Raw genomic sequence first — 22,820 nt, forward strand, 5'->3', positions numbered from 1 at the left:
CGGCGGCAGCGGCTGCGGCGCTACACAGGGCACCTCGGCCCGGCGGGGCGGCGCCGCTACACGCAGCCTTACGGCGGCGGCTCTCGGGCTTCCCCCGCACCGTCAGCTGATGGGCGCCGGGCCGGTGCCGCGGCAACATGGCAGCCGAGATCCACTCGCGGCCGCAGAGCAGCCGGCCCATCCTCCTCAGCAAGGTCGAGGGGCACCAGGATGTGGTCAGCGCCGCGCTCCTCATCCCCAAGGAGGACGGAGTCATCACGGCCAGCGAGGACAGGTAAGCGGGGCCGTGGTCAGGCCCCTCACAGACCGGTGAGGCCCATTAGGGCCTGCTCGGTGAGGGGCTGGGCAGGGCGGACCTTGCCCGGGCAGCCCCTCGGCGGAGTCGGATCCGGGCCGCTCTCCCTCGTCGGCGGTCCCTGCTCCGCGCGGAGCTGGGTCCTTGCTCCCCAGTCCCGGAGCCCAAGTTTCCGCTCCCCTCTCTCGGCGTTCCCCGTCCCGTGCCAGAGCCCTCTCAGTCCCCGAGGCTCCGGGTCAGCTCCTCTTTCTCGGTGGCTTCTGCTCCGTGTGGGGCTGAGGCTGAGCCCCCGGATCCGCTCCCCTCCTCGGCATTAGCAGCTCCATGTAGGGCTAGGGCTGAGCCCCTCGATCCTGGAGCCCCTGAAACGGGGGCAGAGCCGGGGAAGCGTAGCGCTGGGGTGAGGGGGAAAATCAGTTTTCAGGCTCTAACTTTGCCAGGAGGCACGCAGCCATGACTCTGCCTGGAGCCATAAGGAAATAACCGAAGTTACAGTTCGAAGGAGGAAAATAACATTAACCAGTTGCGTTCCCCTTCTTGTAGGAAAAAACTCATGTGCTTCATGCTTTCCAAGCCCCGCGAGGCAGATGGAAAAATGAAGCTCGTTTGTGTGTAAAAAGGTTCTGCAGTGATTATGAGCAGAACCAAAAAATGCGGGAATGTATTTTTCTCTGCCTTTAGCTGTGCTGGTTTGATTCACTTGTCGGTACATTATTGCTGCTCCTGTCTGTCGGGAGAGTTGCAGCTCCCTGAGCTGCTTCAGTGACAGCAAGCCCAGTCTGATGTCTCGGTCTGAAGGTCTCAAACCTGCTGCCTTCTGGGTGAAACAGTTCAGGGAGTGAGTTGGCAGATCTGAGGGGAGAGGTGGCGATGAGCTGCCAAGGACAATGGTTTCTGTTTGGAAGGGCAAACATTTTCTGAGTCTTCTCCTCACCCTTGAATCACACAGCCTGGGAAACATCTGCCACAGAAGTTGGTAATGTCATTAAGCAGTTATTTAGAAGAAACGAAAATGAGGAAACAAGTAGCACTGAGGGTTGTTGGCTAGGAGAGAGGTGAGGGTTCTGCAGCATGATGAGAGCTGGAATTTCTTCCCTGATGTGTGTAAAGTGACTTGTAAATGTGCAGAGGTGTAGGAGATGCTTCGGAAGAGCTCCTGTCTAGAAACAGCAGCAGTGGTCAAATGGACCATGCTGGAAGGTGCTATCTGTGGGATGTGGCTGCAGGTATATGAAACTTTTAAACCTGAATTTGTTTTAATTTTTGTCTGAATTATCTTTTTAGAAGACTGTGAGGGTACAAGTGCTGCAAATCAGCAGAGCTATGATGTTACCTGAACTGCTGAGCTGGGGTTATTTTGTCCTGGCATTTAGGTTACAAAGAGCAAATGAACCACCTACCAACAGCACTTGCTATCTTTATGTGCTTCCTGTGAGCCAAGGCATTCAGGATTTGACAGGGAACAGAACAGATAAAGTGCAAAAGATGTTAACTTGTCCTGGTTTAAGTATAGTTTACCAGACACTTTCAGTTTCTCATCTGCTTGCAGTAAAGCAACCAAATTAGTACAGGACCTGTCATAGTGCTGCTCTGTCCTTGCTTTGTGTGGAGAGGTGGTGAGAATGTATTTTTCATTGGTATGCTAAGGATTGTTTTCAAGCACCCGGTGAACTCTAGAAAACAAGCAGCAGAAGTTGTTGAATTTGCAAGAGGAAGACTTCAGAAGTAGTTCTTTAAAGTGGCTGGTTGGATTCCACCTCCCCATGCACCTGTTTTTTGGTGTGAGGTTTCTTTTGGTGTTGGTTTGGGGGTTTGTTTTATTTCGTTTTGTTTTTCTCCCCTCTGAAGATAAACAGATTTAATTCTTAGGTGAGTTATCAGTTATGAGGACAGGAGTGAAAACTTGCCACTGAATTCTACAAACCTGAAGAACAAATGCTGTGTTTGGGGTAGATGTTCTGGTACTCAGGATACCAGATGAAGCAGGACAACATTGGCTTTTTGGGTATCAGAGTGGGCTGAATCTCTACATGTCTGCTTTCAGCTTGTTTGATGCACTTCCTGAAGGGGAGAACACGAAATAGCAGCTTTTAGGAGTTCATGCCTGAATTAAGCTAGAGAAGGATTTGATGGTGCAGGTTTGCAGAGCAGACAGTGCCAGCCTGTGAACTGAAAGGTCTGAAGGGTATGAGCCTCCACAACTTCTCTGGGTAACCTGCTCAAAAAACTCATGAAGGCTCCAACCCTGGAAGTATTCAAAGGCAGATTGGATGGGTCCTTGAGCAACTTGGCCTAGTACGAGGTGTCCCTACCCATGGCAGAAGGCTTGGAACTAGATAATCTCTAAGGTCCCTTCCAACCCAAACCATTCTTTGATTGTGTGAAGGTTAGCAGTCTGCATGTTTGGGCTGTGTTGATAAGAGCCAAGGACCCAGCTGCATCTTTATCTGGTTGGGTTTTGATACTGTGAAGAGACCCACGCAAAGAGACCGAAGGCTGTTATCCATTTTTGGGGTGTGTAAACCTCTAAGAGATGGTCTAGACTGAAGGATTAATTCATGCACTGTATTGCCTCTAATCTGGGATACCTCCCACAGCACATCTGGGCCTACTCACTCATGTATCCTTCACCTACACTTCAATGTTCACCTACAGTTTAATGTTATCAAACTTGCTGCTCTGCTGTTGGGGTGTAGGTGTTAATACCTCATACCTGGTTCTGCTGCTAACAACAAGCAGAGTTCAGAAGTGAAAGAGCTGCTGTGAACACTGAAAGAGTAGGGCCAAAGTATTTCTTCATTGCATCTTAATGCAGTTAAGGCTGTGAAGTATGTCATAATAACCAGCCTGGGGAGTGTGTTTACCAGTTAAGAGTGATGTAAAGTTTGGTGCACAAACATTGGCTGGGAAAGCTGTGGATTAGCCTCTTGTTAGAGGAGTTGTAGTTCTATTTTGAATGCTAGTGTGAGAAGTAATGGTTCTGTTTTTTTATGAGGGTACAAAAGATTCTGCAATAGGTCTGTGAACACTAACTAAAATCTAGCTCCAGCTGCTCTTTCAAGTTTTGAAGCCAAAAAGAGGAAGCATGAATACTTGCAGAATTAAATAGTAAAGTAATTTTTCAGTGGGATACATGCCAGCTGTGAAGCTTTCTCAGAACTTACCTAGAAAGGATGATTAACTCTGTGTCCCTGCAGGCATTTTTCTGACCTTGGCTGCTGGACAGTGTTTGGAATGGCTGTAGCACATCCCTCAGCCTCTGCAGGCAGTGCAGATGCCAGCTGTGGGTTAGATCTGTCTGCTCCAGGCTGGCTTCTGTTTTCTCCCATTTTCTCCCATCTGAAATAGGGTGGTGTGGGCTGCAGAGATCTGTGACAGGGACAAATCCTTGAACTTAGTCTTATTGTCCTTGTCTTCAAATAGCTAAGGCAAGATGAGTGTTTCCCAGCAGCAGCTGGAGATGCTATGGGATGATAAGCCATTGTGCAAGACCCTAAATGCAAGATGAAGGTATTATATTTCCCACAGGCTTATCTCTGGAGTCACTAGCCCTTCTGAATGCTGGGGTTCTGTGACCAGCAGCAGCTGCCATTGTTTCAGTTCTGGTATTAGGGTTTGGGGAGGTTATGGAACTTATATATTGGTCAAAAGAAGTGTTTTTGTGAGCAGAAATTAAATCAAATGCATCAACTGCAAGCTGTGTCCTTGAGCTCCTAGCGCACTGATTCAGCTACATTTCCGATGCAGCTTTGGGAACATAGACAATAGCAGCCTAAATACTTCTGCTTTATTTTGGCTATCAGAAGAAGGTAACCTTCTGGTTTTGATAGGAAAGCAGTTCTTAGAGCTTGATTGCAAATGGGAAAGCAATTGTTGGTGGTCTGAAAGTGTTGGGGAGATACAGCTGGATCAGAGCTGAGGTGGCTGTGTAGTTCTTGAGGCAGCACTTGTGTCGCGGCGAGCGTGGGTTTGCCTGCTAATCTTTTACCGCTTCTTTTTCCACGACATATTTGCATCTGGCTTTTAGAGAGCAGCTGACATGGCATCAGCACAAACACTGATGGAATCACAGAATCATGGAATGGTTTGGGTTGGAAGGGAGCTTAAAGATATTTAGTTCCAATGCCCATCCCATGGGCAGGGACATCTACTAGATCTGGCTTTGAGCATGTCCAGGGTTGGATCTTCCACAACTGAAGCAGTGGGAGGACTTCTCTAGTCCTTTAAGCTAGAACCGGTATTTCACAAGTTAATTTGGCCTAACAAAAGGCAATAGCACCACAGGAGGTTGGTAGAAGAGAGAATCCAGAAGAAGTGGGATGGAATTTTGGCACAGGCTTTTTGCTGATCACTGTGAAACAATCTCTTCAAATTTTGCTGGGTCAGGGCTTTGTGTAATTAGATATAAAGCTTTTGGAGAGCTTATCTTTGCAAGCCTGAAGCTGGTGAAGTCTAAATCTCACTTAACTGAAATAAGCTTTCAGAAGTTACATTTGCTAGCTCTGGCAGCTGTTTGCTTAGGCTCTCAACTTTAGTGTTGATGATCAGTGCACACGTCATACTTCCAGCAAATAATTTGCTCAGAGAAAGTAAATCATTGCTTCTTTTACGTTAATTTCCAGTTTAGTGGACCAGAACACAGGGAGGAAACATGGGGAAATCAGCAATGCATGATCTCAGTCACTCTGATAACTCAATTTCATTATTTGTGATCTAAAAAGAATATCATTTTGGCTAGGAGTGAAAGAATTGAGTAAGGGTGGCAAGCTACCTTCTGAGGTGTTCAGAATGGTTTGAGTGTGATGGAGCTGCATTAAAATACAGTTTAAAAATCCCTTAAAAACTCTGAGGTGTTCACCCATGCTACCACTGGCATCTGCATAAGACTAGAATAGAAGAATAGAATAGAATAAACCAGGTTGGAAGAGACCTTCAAGACCATCATGTCCAACCTATCATCCAACACCACCTAATCAACTGCACCATGCAACCAAGCATCCTGTCAAGCCTCGTCCTGAACACCTCCAATGATGGTGACTGCACCACCTCCCCAGGCAGCCCATTCCAATGGCCTGTCACTCTCTCTGTGTAGAACTTCTTCCTAACATGCAGTCTGAACCTCCCCTGGTGCAGCTTGAGACTGTGTTCTCTTGTTCTGGTGCTGGTTGCCTGGGAGAAGAGACCAACCTCCGCCTGTCTACAACCTCCCTTCAGGTAGTTGTAGAGAGCAAGTCACTCAGGGTATGACCTCACCAGTGCTGAATAAATGGAAGTGATCTCTTCTCTAACCCTGCTGACCTCATTATTCCTGATACAGGCCAGGCTGTTCTTGGCCTTCTTGGCTACCTGGGCACACACTGGCTTATCTTTAGCCAGCTATTGACCAACACCCCCGGGTCCGTTTCCAGCCACTCTTCTTCAAGTCTGTATCGTTCCAGGGGGTTGTGGTGGCCCAAGTGGAGGACCTGGGTGGTGTTTGCTCTGTTTCTGAGTGGTCCTCTGAAGAAAAGCCCATAAATGGAATACAAAACTACAACACTGCCTTTATAACTTCAACCTGAAAAGTTCTCATGCTGATAGGAGGTACCAGTGCCCTCCTGTGTTCTTTTTGCAATCCTTACCAGCAATCCTATGTGGTGTTTACCAAATCCACCCTCTAGGTTTTGTTCTTACAAAATCTAAATACCAGGCCTATTTTAGCTAGAAGTAAATAGAAGCACTCATCTCAATGAAGTTTCTTGACAACATTTCCAGGCAGACATATTTACTTTTAGGTTTCCATTCAGGAATGAGGAAGTTGGATTGAAACAGTAGCAAGAAGGCAAACAATGGTTTGGAGAGGAAATTTCAAGTGGACTTAAAATAACCTTAGCACTGTCTATATGTGAGCACTTTTTGCTGTAAATTTCCCTTCACGTGTGCCTACGGTAGGAATGTTTTCATCTGACAAGAACTTTCTACTTCCTTGCTGATTCTTTGATATCCCTCCCCCCAGAATTTGACAGTCAGGAGAGTGGAATACCTTGAAACATTCTCAAGACTGCTTTTGCTTTCCTTCCAAGGCCTGCTTCTGGAAGGTTACAGATAAAACATATTTCTGAAGTGCTTTAGCTTGCTGTCTCAGTTGTCTTCTCAACTTCTTTTGGTTCCCATTGGCTGGCTAATCAATCCTGCTCAGATTTGAGTCAGAAGAGCTGTACAAGTGCTGCTGACATGGGTTGTCCTTTGCCTTCCTATATGAGAGAGCAGAGGCATAGCTTAGAACAAATAATACTGAACTAGATGTGATGTCCTCTGTGGATCCAGACATAAGTGTTTGGGGATGGGTCTTGATCAACAGCTGGCTGAATAGGAGTCAGCAGTGTGCCCTCGTGGTGAAGGCAACCAGTGGTCTCTTGGGGTGCATTAAGAAGAGTGTAGCCAGAAAGTCAAGGGAGATTCTTCTCCCTCTCTACTCCACCCTAGTGGGGCCATATCTGGAGTATTGTGTCCAGTTTTGGGGTCCCCAGTTCAAGAGAGACAAGGAACTACCGGACATAGTCCAGCAGAGGCCACAAAGGTTGTAAGGGGATAAGAGCATCTCTCCAGTGAGGAAAGGCTGAGAGACCTGGGGCTGTTTAGCCTGGAGAAGAAAAGACTGAGAAGGGATCTTCTCAATGCTTATCAATATCTAAAGGGTAGGGATCAAGAGCACAGGGCAACAGTTTTCAGTGGTGGCTAGTAGCATGATGAGGAGCAACAGGCACAAACTGGAACCCAGGAGGTTTCATCTGAACAGGAGGTAAAACTTCTTTCCTGTGAAGGCGCTGGAGCACTGGAACAGGCTGCCCCAAGAAGTTGTAGAGTCTCCCTCTCTGGAGAGATTCCAAACCCACCTGGACATTGTGTTCCTGGGCAACCTGCTGTGTGTGACAGCTTTAGCATGGGGGTTCCACCCCCTACCATGCTGGGATTCTGTAATGTGTAGCAATTTATGAGGTGAGCTTAGACAGCATTTCCATTTAGTAGCTACTGAAACTCGGTGTATAAATAGTTGTAAAGAAACCCCTTGAGTATCCAAAGGTGGCAGTTCTTAGCTCTGTTATTGTTATGGTCAAGCACTGTTGGAGTGCTGCTATTTCTGTTATATTGTCCCTCTAACTGTTATGCTTGAGGAGCATAACAGTTAAGAGGATTGTAGCTGATATATCAGTAGTAAACTGATTCAGAAGCAAAGGATAATGCAGTGAAAACTGTTTTCTCCCCATTTTTTCCACCTCACAGAACAATACGAGTGTGGCTGAAGAGGGACAGTGGACAATACTGGCCCAGCATCTATCACACCATGTCATGTAAGTGCAATGCTGGAGGTGGTAAGTGATGGCCACTGGGGTAATTTTGTTGGGTATTTCTTTTCACATCTCTTTTAGCCCTTCCTTTCAAAAGGGAAGAAGTTCTTTTGAGGTTGTCTGCTCAGCCAAGTTTTAGGTAATCTCAGAGACAAGAGTCTTTTAAATTGCATATTGCTCCCTAGCCCTTTACCTGATACAGGTGTAAAGAGCAAGGTACTGATCTTGTCTGCAACTCAGGGTTCATTTTGAGATAAATCTGGTGAGCTGAAATTCTGAAGGGTAACCAGCTGCATGCACTGTTGCTACTAGCTAGACTTTTAGCTTGTGCAAGACTCCTCTGGGCTGCGCTTTGGGGCAGGCAGTCACATTTGCACATAGTTCCTGGCACTGTACCGGAGTTACAGCAGCAGTGTCCCTGTCCTCAGCTGCACACATGGGAATGTAACTGCCTTACCAAGGGACATTGATCTGTGCAGACTCAATCTTTAACAGCTTCTGTCTTGGTGTATTCTAATACCTCTGTGTCAGTAACAGCAACGTGCTTTCTTCTTTGGCAGCACCGTGTTCAGCCATGGCATATCATCATGACAGCAGACGAATATTTGTAGGCCAGGATAACGGAGCTATCATGGTAAGCTGCTCTAACTTTTCTTTCTAATGTTGATTACAGAATCACAGAGTGATAGGGGCTGGAAGTGACCTCTGGAGACATCTAGTCCAATGGCCCTGCTAAAGCAGAGTCACACAGAGCAGGTTGCCCACAGTTACCAGGGTACAGGTGGGTTTGGAATCTCTTCAGAGAAGGAGACTCCACAACTTCTCTTGGCACCCTGGTCCAATACTCTGTTGCCCTCACAGGAAAGAAGTTTTTCTTCCTGTTCAGATAAACCCTCCTGGGTTCTAGTTTGTGCCTGCTGCCCCATGTCCTGTCACTGGGCATCACTGAAAAGCATCTGGCCCAATCCTCTTGATCCCTGCCCTTTAGATATTGCAAAACATTGAGAAGAAAATTGGATGATAGGTTGGACATGATGATCTCGAAGGTCTCTTCCAACCTGGTCTGGTCTATTCTATTCTATATCCCTCTGCTTTTTCTAGCTGCAGACTCTTTAGTTGTGGAAATTGCAACACTAGCTCTGAAGTGACAAGAAACAGAGTTGGTTTTTTTAATTTTTATTTTTTTTCTCCTTTCTGGCAAGTCTTCCTTGGCTGTAGTCTTGCTGTACAGTGCTGTGTACAGGGACAGAATGACCTCTCTGCTCCTGCTGGCCACACTTCCTGATAGGCCAGGATGCCATTGGCCTTCTTGGCCAGTGCTTATGTCACTGCTCTCTCTTACCTAAAACTTACTCTTTGTTTTTAGGAGTTTCATATTTCAGAGGACTTTAATAAGATGAACTTTGTGAAGACCTATCCAGGTAAACTCTTAAGTACTGTTTAACACTAACACCTGTGTGAAGGGGAGTCCTCTAAAACACTTGGGAAACTGGAAACAGTTACAGCTTAATAACACCTAAATATGCTTTAAGCCTGGCTGACAATCTAGTTGTTGGTTAAGGATATCTGCCACAGATAAATGTCCTGCTATTGAGTAATCCTGAGTCTGAGCTGCAGTGCTTGTCATTAAGGTCAGTGCATGAAATTGCAGCATTGTTTTTGTTGGAAAAGTCCTTTAAGATTGAGTCCAACCATTATCTAACTTTTCATTATTGGCCTCCAAGTGTAATGAGCCAGAACTAGTGAGCTCAGAGTCTGCTCTTCAAGTGGAGCTGTTGTACTGCCTGAGTGTCAGATAAGAGCTTTCTAAAGGTGCGTTTTGATATTTACAACTTCTGTCCTTACTTTCTGTAATAATTGGGCTTGATTATTTCTGCCTGGAGAGTCCTTGACTTTTGTCAGAGAGCAATAGGGATGGGGAAGAAAAAAATCTCTTATTTTTGCAGGATAGGGATTGCACTACTATGTCTGGAGATACTAATTTCAGTATACATTTGCAAAACTCAATTGCTGGTTAAAATTGGAATATTAATGTGAAAGGCCTGAAGGAGGCTTTTAAAGACTGCATACTATGTAGTGAAACAAAGCACATTTTGTCTTCTGACTCCCTGACACTGATAGAAGCAATGTTCTTGCTTAGGAGAAAAAGACCTTGTTCTTAAAGCAACAAACCCCCCCATTAATCCTCAGGAAGAGGACTTGACAAAATGATCAGGGGAAGTGCTTGCATCACAGGGGGCAGGGAATGCTTCTTTCTTATGTTTGTGTAACTTCTTGCTCAGTGGTAGCATTCTAAATGAAGTTGGGTGGGCTTTGGTTGCTGACACAGGTAGCAAATGGACTTAAAGATGCTTCCAGGTGCTTAAAAGTGTGAATCTGAGCATAGCTTCCCTGGGTTGGGAAAAGGGGGATGAGAGGGATGTAAAGAAAGCAAGTAAGGTTCTTGGATGTGTAACATTACTCTCTAGAAGCCCTGGTCTGACTAGAAGAAGCTGAGAATTTGCCTGCTCCTTAACCAGAGTGATCTGGGCTGAACTCAACCCCTCTCCCTGTGGGAGAAAGGCTTAAATCTGTTGACTGACATGTTTGGTACACTTAAGATATTCAGAGGCCAAACGCCAAAGAGAACAATGCCTAGAGGCAAGTATACTGTAATGGTAACAATGCCTCCCAGGGGCATTGCTTAAATGTCATTTTCAGCCTCTCTCTCTCAGTTGGAACATAAGAACCATCTCTTGGATTTTATTGTTTTTCTAGAAGCTAAGCAGAATGTTTTTGTTCTCACAGCTCATCAGAATCGAGTGTCTGCTATTACTTTCTGCCTGGCCTCAGAGTGGGTTATCAGCACTGGTCATGACAAGTGTATCAGCTGGATGTGCACCAGGAGTGGGAGTATGCTTGGAAGACATTATTTCACCTCTTGGGCTTCGTGTCTACAGTATCCTTTGAACTATGATTGCTGTCCTGAAAGTGGAAGAGGACTTTGTTCCTTTAGCTCATTGTTCACTCCTTCTCATGTAAAAAGCTGCAGAACAAACTCTTGCAGGTCTGCAAACCCCTATTCTGTTCAAATATTTAATACCTTTAGCTTGAGGAGTTTTGACATCTCTTGTGGAAGATCATGAGTGTATTCTATAAATATCTGCTAGATATAGTCTCATTCTACTTGGCTTGCCATAAATTTATTCCATGGCTTCTCCAGAGGCTTTCTGAAACTTCTCTTGCTCATCTTCAATAGTGTCTTACATGCACATGTAGGGAGGTGTGAGGAGAAGAGAGGAATGAAAATGGCTTAACTGTTTCCATCTCCAGCTGCCCTAGAAGTGGTTATGTAAGAATTTATCTGGAGTATTAAAATACTCATTTCCAGGTTGTTAGATTCTGTGGCTGCCAGCTGTGCTGTTTCAGTACCATCAAATACTCTTCAGAGCAAATGAGGCTTCTCCTTGATGGGCGTTCAGATACGACCACGAGAGCCGGCACGCCTTCGTTGGTGATTATTCTGGACAGATCACTCTCCTGAAGCTCGAGCAGAACACGTGCTCAGTCATCACCACGCTCAAAGGGCATGAAGGTAAAGTAACTCTTCCTTCCAATTCCACTTGGCTCAGATTATCGTTATTTTTTGTGAATCAGGTTGAGAGAGACATTCAGTTGGGTATCTGGCTCTTCAGGGTAGGTGCGGGCTAAACAACTAGTGCTGTTCAAAGCTTTTAGCAGAACATTCTTGCCTTTTAAATCCTGGCAGGTATTTTTATTATAGATGAAAAATAATGGTAAACTTCTGTGTTCAGTTACCCACTAGATGGCCACCTTTAAAAACTTTAGTCTCCTTAACATGGAGAAGAATGTGTTCCTTTTTTTGTAGCAGAGGCCTTGTAGTAATATAATAATGCCTAAAGCAGCTTTACAACTTCCAATCTAGATTCTAAAAGCCACCTGCTCTTCCCAGTTCATCTTTGATGCTCTAATCAGGCTTTATAAGAAACAAAAATATACATAAGAAATTTAGAAATTGCAGGATCAAAATTGTCCAGTCAGAGACAAATGATCTCATCCTATGTAGTATAGCTGAAGTCCTTATATCAGGCCCTGCTTTTGGGTCACAACAGCCCCATGCAATCCTCCAGGCTTGGGTAAGTGTGACTGGAAGGCTGCTCAGTAGAAAAAAAGACCTGAGGGGTGCTGGTCAAAGGCTGGCTGAAGATGAGCCAGCATGTGCCCAGATGGCCAATAAGCATCCTGGCTTGTACCAGCAATAGTGTGGTCATCAAGGAGAGAGAGAGAGAGGTGGTTGTCCTAGTGTACTTGGTATTAGTGAGGCAGCACCTCAGATACTGAGTTCAGTTTTGGGCCACTCACTCCTAGAAGGACACTGAGGTGCTGGATCAAGTCCAAAGAAGGGCAGATTTTATGGTTCTGTGATTTTTAAATGAAGAACCAAATAGTCTGTAACATGATAATAGAGCCACTGTGTACTGTCATGAGTAAGGCAAGGATGCCAATCATAAAAGAATGTGTAATTTAATAATATACTTGGAGAAATCACAAGACTTAATGCTTCTCCCCATGGGTACTGGCAGCTTTCAAATCAGCTGACTAGTTTGTGTTTTTAGGGATGAATTACTGGGTCATGAGTCTCTGACCCACTGGAAAATGCTGCATTGTTTAATAGCTGTAAGTACAGAGCACACTTTGTTAAAGACTTGATTTATAGATGGCCATCAAATGATAAAGCAGGGTTTAAATGTGGGGGGGCAAGTTGAGAGCACTGTAACAAGCTGAAGGACAACAGGAAATGGCCTCATGTTGCACCATGGGAGGTTTAGATTGGATATTGGGAGAAAATTCTTCACTGTAAGGGTTATCAAACACTGGAATAGGCTGCCCAGGGAGGTGATTGAATCACCATCCTTGATGTATAGGTTGTATAGGATGTATAAGGTTGAGCACCAGACTGTGGAGTTTGGTAGTGGTGGGACTCGATCTCAAAGGTCTTTTCCAGCCAAAACAGTTCTATGATTGTGTGTCTCAATATGGCACTACTCACATATTCCATTCATGCAGATGTGGTGGACTCTAAGCACCAACTCTCACTGTGCTGTCTGCATAGCAGAAAACTTGGCTTTTGTGTAGGTTCCCTGAGGGGATTGTGGCCCTCAAAACAAGAACTGATCTAGTATAGAAAATGATTAAATGGGGGGGTCAGAAACAAATTTTTCTTCAACTGGTGTAAAATGGGTGATGTGTGACCTGTCTCCTCTGCAGTACCTGTGTCATATTCTCAAGGCCTGGTAACTCTGAGCTTAAGCAGCCTCTAATTCTTCTCTTGAGTGCAGTGATGTTTGGCAGACTTCAAAACCCTGACTCCTTGTTTCCTTTCTAGCTCTTACTGTGGCTTCAAGCAATGTGTGCTTTATGCTTTACCTGGGTTTAGAGCTTCTCATTCAACACTGAGCTTCCAGAATTTTCCATGTTTAGCAGTGTGCTCTGTGTGAAGCTGAAAGAATACTCAGACTGCCATTTTTGGTGTGGGTGCTCAGTGTTCTCTGAGGCAGCCATTCCCAAATGTCAGTCTGAAAACTGTAGCCCTAAAGGAAGGAAGAAAAACCTCCTGTTCCAGAGAGCTGGAAGGGTCTGGTTTGGGCTGTAATTACCACTCATCTTGCTTTTTGACTAGCAAGGCTTTGGATTATGATGAACAGTGGAAAGAAGCTTTGAATGGAAGGCTATTCCTGCAACTTCAAAACTACAGGAGGCATGTGTGACAAAATTCTTTAGTCTCCTGTCTACATTATGGTGCACATGGGTTTAGTATAAGACTGCTCCTGTCAGATGACTCATTTTTTGTGTGTCTTGCTAATGAGGTGAACAGCCAGGCTGGGCCTTCTGAAATCTGGCTTTTTGATTTAGTGTATAGATTTGCTAACAGCAGTGAAACTGTCAGTTAGTTTCTTATTCTGGTCATTTTGAGGTTGTAAATGGTTACATAAGGGAGTTGTTTTATCTGTGAGCATGATGTTCTGCAGCCACTGACCAAGCACTCTGCTGTACTGTAGCTTGGCAAGTTTCAATACTTTCTGTCCTCCAAACCTTATCAGCGGCCTGTTGACTTCTCAAACCAAATCCCTAGATAAAGGTGCAGAAAGCTAGTAACTCCAACATTCTGACCTATGCTTTGCATCTAACTTTCTTCTTGGGGGATATTTTGTTCTGTTGTCAAGTGCCCTTTGCTCCTCTAGCAGGACTTTATCTTGCTATTCCATCCTATTCTTTGCTTTACAGCTTTCAATATCTGTTACTGCAGCAAGGGAGTACCTCAGGTTTCACTTCAGTGACCCAGAAGAGCATGATTATGTTGGGGAATGGCTCCCTTGGATCTAACTACAGCATGTTCTTTCCTAGGAAGTATTACTTCTCTGTGGTGGGATCCTGTTCAACGCCTGCTCTTCTCAGGTGCCTCTGACCACAGCATTATCATGTGGGACATAGGTGGAAGGAAGGGGCGAACACTGCTGCTCCAGGGACATCAGTATGTAACGGCATCTCATTTCTACTGCATGTTCTGTAATGAACACAGAGTCCTATGAAGACTAAATAGCAAAGCAGGACATTTGAGTCTTTGAGTAATAGGAGAAAATTACTTTTGGCAGAACTCTGAGGACTTTGAGGGGGAATAATCAGCACTAGGAGAGCATTACTGATATATCTTTTTTTAGCTCATTTGATACTTCTAAACCATGATGATTCTATGAGTAATGAGAACATAACATAAGTAGGTTATAGAAAGAAGTGGGTAACAGTCCTAAATCATCTTGCTTGGACTTGATGTGAAAGTTGTGTGCTCTTGTATTGTTGCCTATGAGGATAGGGCTAGAAGTATGTAAGCAGGTTGCATATGGCCTTGAGCAAGCTGGTCTTTATAGGAGGTATCTGCTTATGGCAACAGATTAGGAACTTGATGATCTTTAAGGTCCTTTCCAAACCATTCTCTGACTCTCTACCTTTTTAGCATAACCTTTGATACGTTCCTGTTCTCCTGTCTCTGTCAGTGAGGTAATCAACTGATTGGCTAAGTTACAGGGATGGTCTTTTAGATTGAGAAAGCACATCACATCTCTGCTCTGTGGGTTAGGTACTTAGCTGTCTGTATTTAATCAACTTTTTATTTTTTACAGAGAGACAACACTAGCTGCCATTTGTAAATCCAGTGCCTAAATTCAGTCCAACAGGCAGTTCATCTTAGAAATATTCTACTCAGAAATGCAGTGATAGTAGAGATCTTGTGTATGTTTAAATATATATTTGTATAGTGCATTCTAATTCTGTAGATGCCTCCATCCATCATTGACTATCTAAGGCCAAAACTGATAGTCTTAGCCACAGAACTCTTGGTAAATCTTGATGATTTAGTTTTATGGCTGAAGAACTAATAATGAGTACTGGTTACCAAAAAGTAACTGAAGTCAGGACAGGAGGATTTTCTGCTGCTGTTACTGCTGCATATGTGCCCTGGTGAAGATGTACAACACTGTTCAAATATTCCACTTAGCATCAGACTTCATTCTGAATGGGAAAGTAAGCTCTTCTGAGAAGCAGAATGTTGGCTTTTGTTTAATTCAAACTAGATGCTGCAAAACAACCTAACAGTGTTGAGAGCCTTTGTTTAGTTTCTGAGGGTAGCCTTTTATTTTGTCATGACTCTAGTTAGGGTTAAACTGTTTTGGTAAAGGCACACTTTGCAGCTGCAAAGTGACTTACTGGGACTGGTTAGCAGAAGTGGAAGCTCCTGTTTCCCAGCTGTATCTTGAAACAAATATTTCTCTTTGTTTCTGCAGTTGTCTCTGCTTTGATAACTAGCTCTCCTTGCCAACACAAGAGTATTTGCACACACACTCTGAGCCAGCTGCCACTCATCTCACCATCAGTGTTTATTTCCAGCAAACATGGAGCTACACCTCTGGTATCTTGGGCGAGCCTGCAGAAACACTGTTCTTTGGCACATCCCCACGCTGGGGTGGTGCTTAGGTGACAACATCTGCTCACTCATCTTTATAGCTCTACGTAGTAGATTTAGCAAAATGCTTGGAAATCAGCTCTATCTTCCTAGGCAGCTTTGCAAGGATAAATGGGGACTTGCTGGGAATCGAAGCTGTGTTCAAATAGCTGTCTGTGTTGTTTGCAGTGACAAGGTGCAGGCTATCTGTTACATCCAGCTGACACGGCAGCTCGTATCTTGTTCGGCTGATGGGGGAATTGCTGTTTGGAACATGGATATCAGCCGAGAAGAGGTAAGATCCTGTCCTAGGGCAGAGATTCACAGTGGCTATTCATACTGCATTGTGGTAGAGGGATTCCCAGGATGGCAGTAGTGCATGATGGGCATGGCACTGCATGGAACCTTATCTCAATGAGACAACACGTTCACTGGGATGGCTACAGCCCTTTGCTGCTGGAACACTGAGGCAGGCAAACTTCTGCAGAAGAAACCTGCAGGCTGTGCTGCCAAAACACATCGAAGCAGGTAAAGCAAGATGCTGCTTTGAGATGTAGGTCAAAATGTAGAGATTTGGTCCCCAGACCTCTGTACACAGCATCTGAGCCTGCCTTGCACAATCTTTCTGCATCACTTCACATCCATTACAGGAGCTGAAAATACATACATTGTTGCTATCTTTAGTGAAAACTAACTCCTATGATTATAGTGTGGTTGCCCCCACATAGCATCACCATTCCTTGCCCCATTGCTTTTCTTTAAACACAGGTGTCACAAGTAAGGCCTGTTTTCTGACCTGTGTTGAGGTGTGACCCTAAACACCCTGAATGCTGTATGTGATGCTCCTGACATTGAGTGTGATCTTTCTGCACAACTTCTGTCATATTATGAAACATTGTAGCTGCAAGGAATTGACTGACAATACAATTGGGAAAAACAAGATGTGGCTGTTTTGCTTCTGCATCTGCACACAGTAATTAAGGGATCTTCTAAATAATAGACACTGTTAATACTATTAAAATAATATGGTTAGCTTAGAACAGGGCTACGAAAATGCTGTGGGGACTGGACCTTTTCTCTGATGAGGAAAGGTTGAGTGTGGAGAAGAGCAGTCTGAGAGGGGATCTTATCAATGCTTATGAATAGCTAAAAGGCAAGGGTCAAGAGGATGGGGCCAAACTCTTGTCAGTGGTGCTCAGTGACAGGATAAGGGGCAATGGGTACAAAGTGGAACTGAGGAGGTTCTGTCTGAACATGAGGGAAAATCTCCTTCCTGTGAGGGTGCTGGAGCACTGAAAGACCAGGCTGCCCAGAGAATTTGTGGAGTGGTCTTCTCTGGAGAGATTCTGAAGTCATGTGGACATTGCAGTGCCGGGCCATCCGCACTGTGAGACCCGGCTTTAGTGGGGGGTTGGAGTAGATGACCTCCAGAGGTCCCTTCCAGTCCCCACCGTGCTGGGATTCTGTGATGTCTCAGAACTCATTGGAAAAACATAATCAAACTAAATCCAAAGCAAAGAAAGTAATGTTTAAAGAATGATGAACATCCTGCCTCTGAAGCATTAGCCAGTGAGTCATATCATAGATTATCATCTTCAACTATGCACTGATGCATCTAAGACCAAAGACTCAGTTCTTTAATTAGAAGGACTGGCAACTCCACTGATAGCTGCACTATTGATCTTGGGCAGTTCTGACTTTGTGTTGTCAATTGTGCTGGTAGTGTTTGCAGGTTTTAATTAATACCTGAAATTAAGATGAACAGAATAGGAATATATCCAAGCCAGAATGTCAGTTGTCATTTAAAAAATGCTATTAAGTGAAAACTGCTATTGTAGAGTGGCTGCAAGAAGGAAGGTAGAACATCTCACTTGGTGGTGGAGAGGCGACTCATTTCTTTGGCTCTCCTCCACACATCCCACGCTGGACTTGTTATTGCCCTTTACAATGTTTTCCAATACCATGGGATAAGGAAGGGGGCTGCAGTCAAGGTTGAAGATGTAGGGATTGGACATCTGGTATGCATAAATATCCATGGTGTGAAGGGGATGCAACTGACAGTATGATTGTTTTGTTACTGTCAACAATGGGTGTAAGTACATTGAGAGGAAAAGCTTTGTCGGGATTCAGGGAGTGTCCTCCATCAGATGTAGGTATGGTGTAACTCAAGTCTATGTATTACAGGTAGTGTGCCTTTCTTTCTATCCCTGACAGGGATGCTTATTTAATGTATCTGAGAGTGCTGAAATCGGTGAAAGCTCTATTTTCATTTGGCCTAGTCCCATTTATGGTGGAAAAAATACGTGGGTGGGAGAAGAGGTGCTTAATGAAGATGTGGGGAGGGTGGAGAATGCAGATGAGTTCTTAATTATTTCAAACTGCATTCTTAGCAAAGCAGAAAAAAATATTTAACTCCAGAATTTACTGCTGGAGTCCTTCTCTTAGCTTCTACAATTTACAGTATCTCCTAAAAATCATCTAGGCAACCGGAGCGGCAGGCTCTGAATGCCCGCAGCAAGTTTAATAACTTAGATGGTTGAATTAGGTTTTTTTATTAAGGCAGTAACATAACATAACTGCTTCAGGCTTAGAAAGTACAGGAGGTGTCTGGGTAACAAATAACTTTAGTCTTGGGTTTGGGGTTTTTCTGTACTAAATTTCTATGCGTTCCTCCTTAGGCAATCCATTGTTATGATGTTCAGAACTGAGATGAGGCATCTTTCTAAGGCAAACTTTACTCTGGCTTCTTAAAACCAACTTCCTCGGCTGTTGTATGAGGAAAAAGAACTGATTGCTTGCATCTCTTGCTCTTTCCTAGGCTCCTCAATGGCTTGAAAGTGATTCCTGTCAGAAGTGTGAACAACCTTTCTTCTGGAACATAAAGCAAATGTGGGACACAAAGACATTAGGGTTGAGACAGGTGAGGTTGCTAGTTGGAGTGCTTTGCTATGCTTCAGCAAACAGAAAACCACTAAAGCTGTTTGCTCTTTTAAACTGGTGGTAGTTTGCTGCTTTGAAGTGAAGGTTTACTGAGAGGTCATAGCTCCTACTAGGTGCTAAGGAATTTTCCAATTCTATGGAAAGTGTTGCATCAAGCTTCTATCACAGGGCAGAGCAGGCTGTGTTCAGAGTGCTCTGTTGGATCTCTCAGAGTATTTCCTTGCACTGGAGTTGTGGACTCCTCAAGTGTTGTGTGAAGTGGCACACAATGCCTCATAACTGAGCAAATTGCATCCTAACATTGGAGGGTACTCAGTTCAGTGAAGCAGTGATGGCCCTGCTCTTGCTGGGCTGGAATGTGAAAGCTTTCCAGGGAGCTTCCTTTTTCAGAGGGACTCGCCAAGCACCAAGATGTCTGTTTCTGACTTCTTTAGACTTATTTCCTTGGTTGCTTTTTCAGCTGCCTAATTTTCCCTGCTCCTACAAGGGACTTGCTAAAGGAGACAGGAGGATGAACAGGGAGCATATGGTGGTAAACCTGTTAATGGTCAAGAAAACCATTGGTCTTTGGTTGAAGTAGCAGGTAGCTTCCTAGTGGATTGCTTTGTTAGAGGTAGCACACCAGACGCTTTGTGAGCACTTGGTAAGATGGTCAAGTGGCACAGTATAGTGATTTGTTTCTTCTGGGTTTTTGTCTTACATGAAGCATCACTGCAGAAAGTGTGGGCAAGCAGTGTGTGGCAAATGCAGCACAAAACGGTCAAGTTACCCCATCATGGGATTTGAGTTCCAGGTCCGTGTCTGTGATTCCTGTTTTGAGTCCATCAAGGATGAAGAGTGAGTACTAAGGAGTAATAAGTTAAAGTAATCCTGCTGAGTTGCAGAAACATTGGGGCTTGCTCCGTGCCCATGCATATTAGTACACAAACGTGCCAAGCTGACAGCACTGTGATAGCAGAGATACCTCAACAGGCTCTGCAAGCTGATTTGGATCCAATTTCTATACCATGATCCCTGATCTAGAATTGAAATGTTTGTCTCAAGCTTTCTGTCTAGGTAAAAGCTATTGATCACATTTAAAATGGCTAAGCAGGTGCCCAGCAATACAGCACAGCTGCCAGGATGCCTGTGTGTTAGCTCATGTGCAATTGCTGACAGCTGCTTCCACAGGAATATTCCTCACAGCCTGGCATTTTTTTCCCTGTACAAACAAATTGAGTTAAACACCATTTGCTGTTTCATTAAACTCTTCTTGGCAATGAAGAAACCCTCTTTTTACCATCGTATGAGCAGCACTTTCTTGTCTCGTCACCTCCTTGGAGTGTTGAAATGCCAAAGTAATCAGATGCAAATTTTTGAGGTGTTTGGGGTTTTTTTGATCTGTTGTTTGGTTTTTTTTGGTTGTTGGAAATGTTTGTTTGCATGCTTGAGGTTTTTGCAAAAAGGAGGTGCTGTGCCCTAGCTGACTCGCTATATCCAGCAGGAAAAAGTGTAGCTAGACTTGAATTATTGAGCAGCAGCATTTACCAATGCAGTGTTCCACTCCTGCTCTAGTACTGGTAAGAGACAGACTGCAGAAGGCCAGTAAATGTCACTCCTGTGTAACAACAGAAGCAGTGCTTCAGCATTAGCTGCTCATTTAACTCTGTCCCCTTTCATATGGCACTGCAGTCCTCGGGATTGAATTACAAGTACTTGAGCAACGTCATTTTCATGTCATTTTATCTTGTACTCTGTAATGATGCCATCAAGCTTCAGCTGATGGCTGCCTCTCGCTTGGGTTCTTCTCATGCAGCCGTACGTCCTTGGCAACCTTTCATGAAGGCAAACACAACATTTCACACATGTCCATGGATATCTCCAGAGGGCTGATGGTGACCTGTGGGAGTGATCGGATTGTGAAGGTATTTCTGGACCTCTTTCCTGCATTTATTGGAGTAGTTTAATAGAGAACTAATATTTGTGTATGCTTTTTTTTCTGACAACTATTGCTACAAATCTAACTATTGTGGGCAGCAAGAACTGCATGTGTTGGAGACTGTTCTTCCTGCAGCTGAATGGGGAAATGACCTATGACTCCACTGAGTAGATGCTAGCTGTCAGAACTGGTTACTGGTGGTGTCCTCAGGACAAACAAAGCAGTAGGAGAATGTGCCAGCAGCATTAAAGATACAGACACAATGAAACAAATGTGCAGGTTTCCTTTGCTCAGTTATGACTGTTCCAGTTGGTCCCTGCTTTTCTTATAAGCTCTTTGATAACAAACTGTTTAAAACAGTTGAGTCTTCTCAAGACTTGAAGGCTCAGGCTTGGCTTTTGGTTTGTCAGGCTGGTATAACTCTATGACATTTCCCTCGAGTATAGCTTAAACAGGATGTGCTGTCATGTGTCCAGGGAGGCCTTTGTTTGCTTCTCTGCTTCTTACAGAAGCCACCTCTTAGCTCTTACAATAATGCTGGTGTGGTGATGATTTTTTTCCCCCCACAACATTCTCTTCCAGATCTGGGACATGACTCCAGTAGTTGGTTGCAGCCTTGCAACTGGCTTCTCTTCGCGCTGACCTCCTGCCTGGCAGGTTGAAGCACCTTATGTACAGCAATACGCACCGACGGAACGGAGTCCTCCTTACCAACCTTACTGCAAACACTGGTCGCTTGATTCTTCTCCTGCTGCTGTTCCAGGATGGACAGTCACCTCTGTAGAGCACGGCTTTTCTCTTGGGCTCACCAAGAGCCTCCTTGGTGCAGAAGCGTGGGTTTTGCAGCCTCTTGGACTAATGTCAGATGGCTTACCTGCAACACGACGCCTTGATGGAAGGACCTGTTGTATCTCAGTTTACATATTTAGTGTTAACAATGTGCTGTCTCTGCTGATAGATCTTGTACAGACACCTCCTAGCCTAAACGTTACCCGAGTAAAATGAGTGTAGTAAACCCAGTTTGTGCAACTAGTAGAATAAATCCTCTCTTCCAAAAAATGGTTCTGTAGAAACACTTCTGAGCAGCCCCTGGCTCAACTGCCTGCCTCCAAAAGGTATGTTAGTTACTCCTGTGGAAGGAGAAGGTACTTCAGAGTGGCAGGGAGCTTCTTTATTGTGAGACAGTGACAGAGGCTTTAATCACAAAAGATTTCCTTTGCTGGCTTTCTTGTAGTGTGTGTCTTTAAGAGTTAGTGAAGCCACTGTTGTGGGACAGCTTTTCTGTTTGGGTAGCTGGTGAGTCTCTGAACAACTCCAGGCTCTTTAAGTCTTGTTTTAGCATAGCTAATAAACTCTAGTTCTTAGGAGAACATGCAGCCCAGCTACTCTACTCTAAAGACAGGTTGTAGGCATGAGCTGTGCACTTCGATAACTCTGCCATGTTAAATGGCTAAGGAAAAAAAGGCCAGCTCGAGCTTAGAGACTTTTCCTGTGGAAAGGCTGATATTTCTTTACTGCTAGGGAGCCTTCCTCTGCCAAAATGCAGCATAAATTCAGATACTGCCTTGGTGTTGCTTAAAACAGATAAATACTGAGCAATAACTACTGAGGTACAGAAGAGCTGCATTTTTCCCCTGCTCCTAGGTCTTTTAATGCTAAGTAACTGATAGCAATCCTTCCCTGTTTCGAAGTTGAGGAGCACAAAGAAGACCTGGGAGGCTTGTATGACTGCAGTTGGCACGTACAGGAAATACCTAGTGAGGCAGTCAATAAATTGGCTATTGGTTGTGTCAATCTACATTTGTAGACTGCAAGGAGAACAAAATTCTAAGAGCCAGCTGGGAACTGGTTAGCTCTGAAAACAGCTGCCTATCTGTGAGGACAAAACATGTGGGTAGGTTAGATGGCCCAGAGTAGGTGGTGTTGCACAGCTATCAAAGGTAGAAGGCTTTTTCTGGCAGAGGACTTAAGGGTTTATGCTGTCTTTATTTACAGCAACAATCAAGTGGTGCTATGAGTGTTAGTGAACTCAAGGCCAAGGTGTGTAACTTGACACTAATAATCTATGTTGGTCCATGCTGTAAACTGACAGAAGTGGCAATGTCACAATTCACTTGTGTTTTAAGCCAAAAAGCTAATGGTCTCCAGAGGGCATTAGGATCCAGGCAAGGTTACTTACTCTTGTTTAGGATCTGGCTTCACCTGCCTTTCCATGGACCTTCTCTGGAAGTTTTGTGAAGAGTTTTTCAATTTGCTGGAGGTACTGGGCTGCTGAAGAATAAAAAGAAATCTCTCTTGTGTCCTTGCCTTCAGTTCAGGATTCAGCACTTGTCGCGCTGATTT

At 44.4% G+C, this 22,820-nt stretch overlaps 1 protein-coding gene across 1 annotated transcript; it reads left to right on the forward strand.

The window, feature by feature from the left end:
* The first annotated feature begins 33 nt into the window (after positions 1-33).
* WDFY1 (WD repeat and FYVE domain containing 1) lies at positions 34-21,575 on the forward strand. Its single transcript, XM_054175599.1, has 12 exons — positions 34-274; positions 7,559-7,626; positions 8,184-8,257; positions 8,990-9,044; positions 10,411-10,561; positions 11,085-11,197; positions 14,029-14,155; positions 15,809-15,914; positions 18,438-18,539; positions 19,266-19,396; positions 20,355-20,463; positions 21,060-21,575. The coding sequence occupies exons 1-12, from the start codon at positions 138-140 to the stop codon at positions 21,117-21,119; spliced, it is 1,233 nt and encodes a 410-aa protein (XP_054031574.1). The 5' UTR covers positions 34-137; the 3' UTR covers positions 21,120-21,575.
* The last annotated feature ends 1,245 nt before the right edge of the window (positions 21,576-22,820 follow it).

The sequence above is a fragment of the Dryobates pubescens genome, chromosome 32 (genome assembly GCF_014839835.1).
Source record: "Dryobates pubescens isolate bDryPub1 chromosome 32, bDryPub1.pri, whole genome shotgun sequence".
Lineage (NCBI taxonomy): Eukaryota > Metazoa > Chordata > Aves > Piciformes > Picidae > Dryobates > Dryobates pubescens.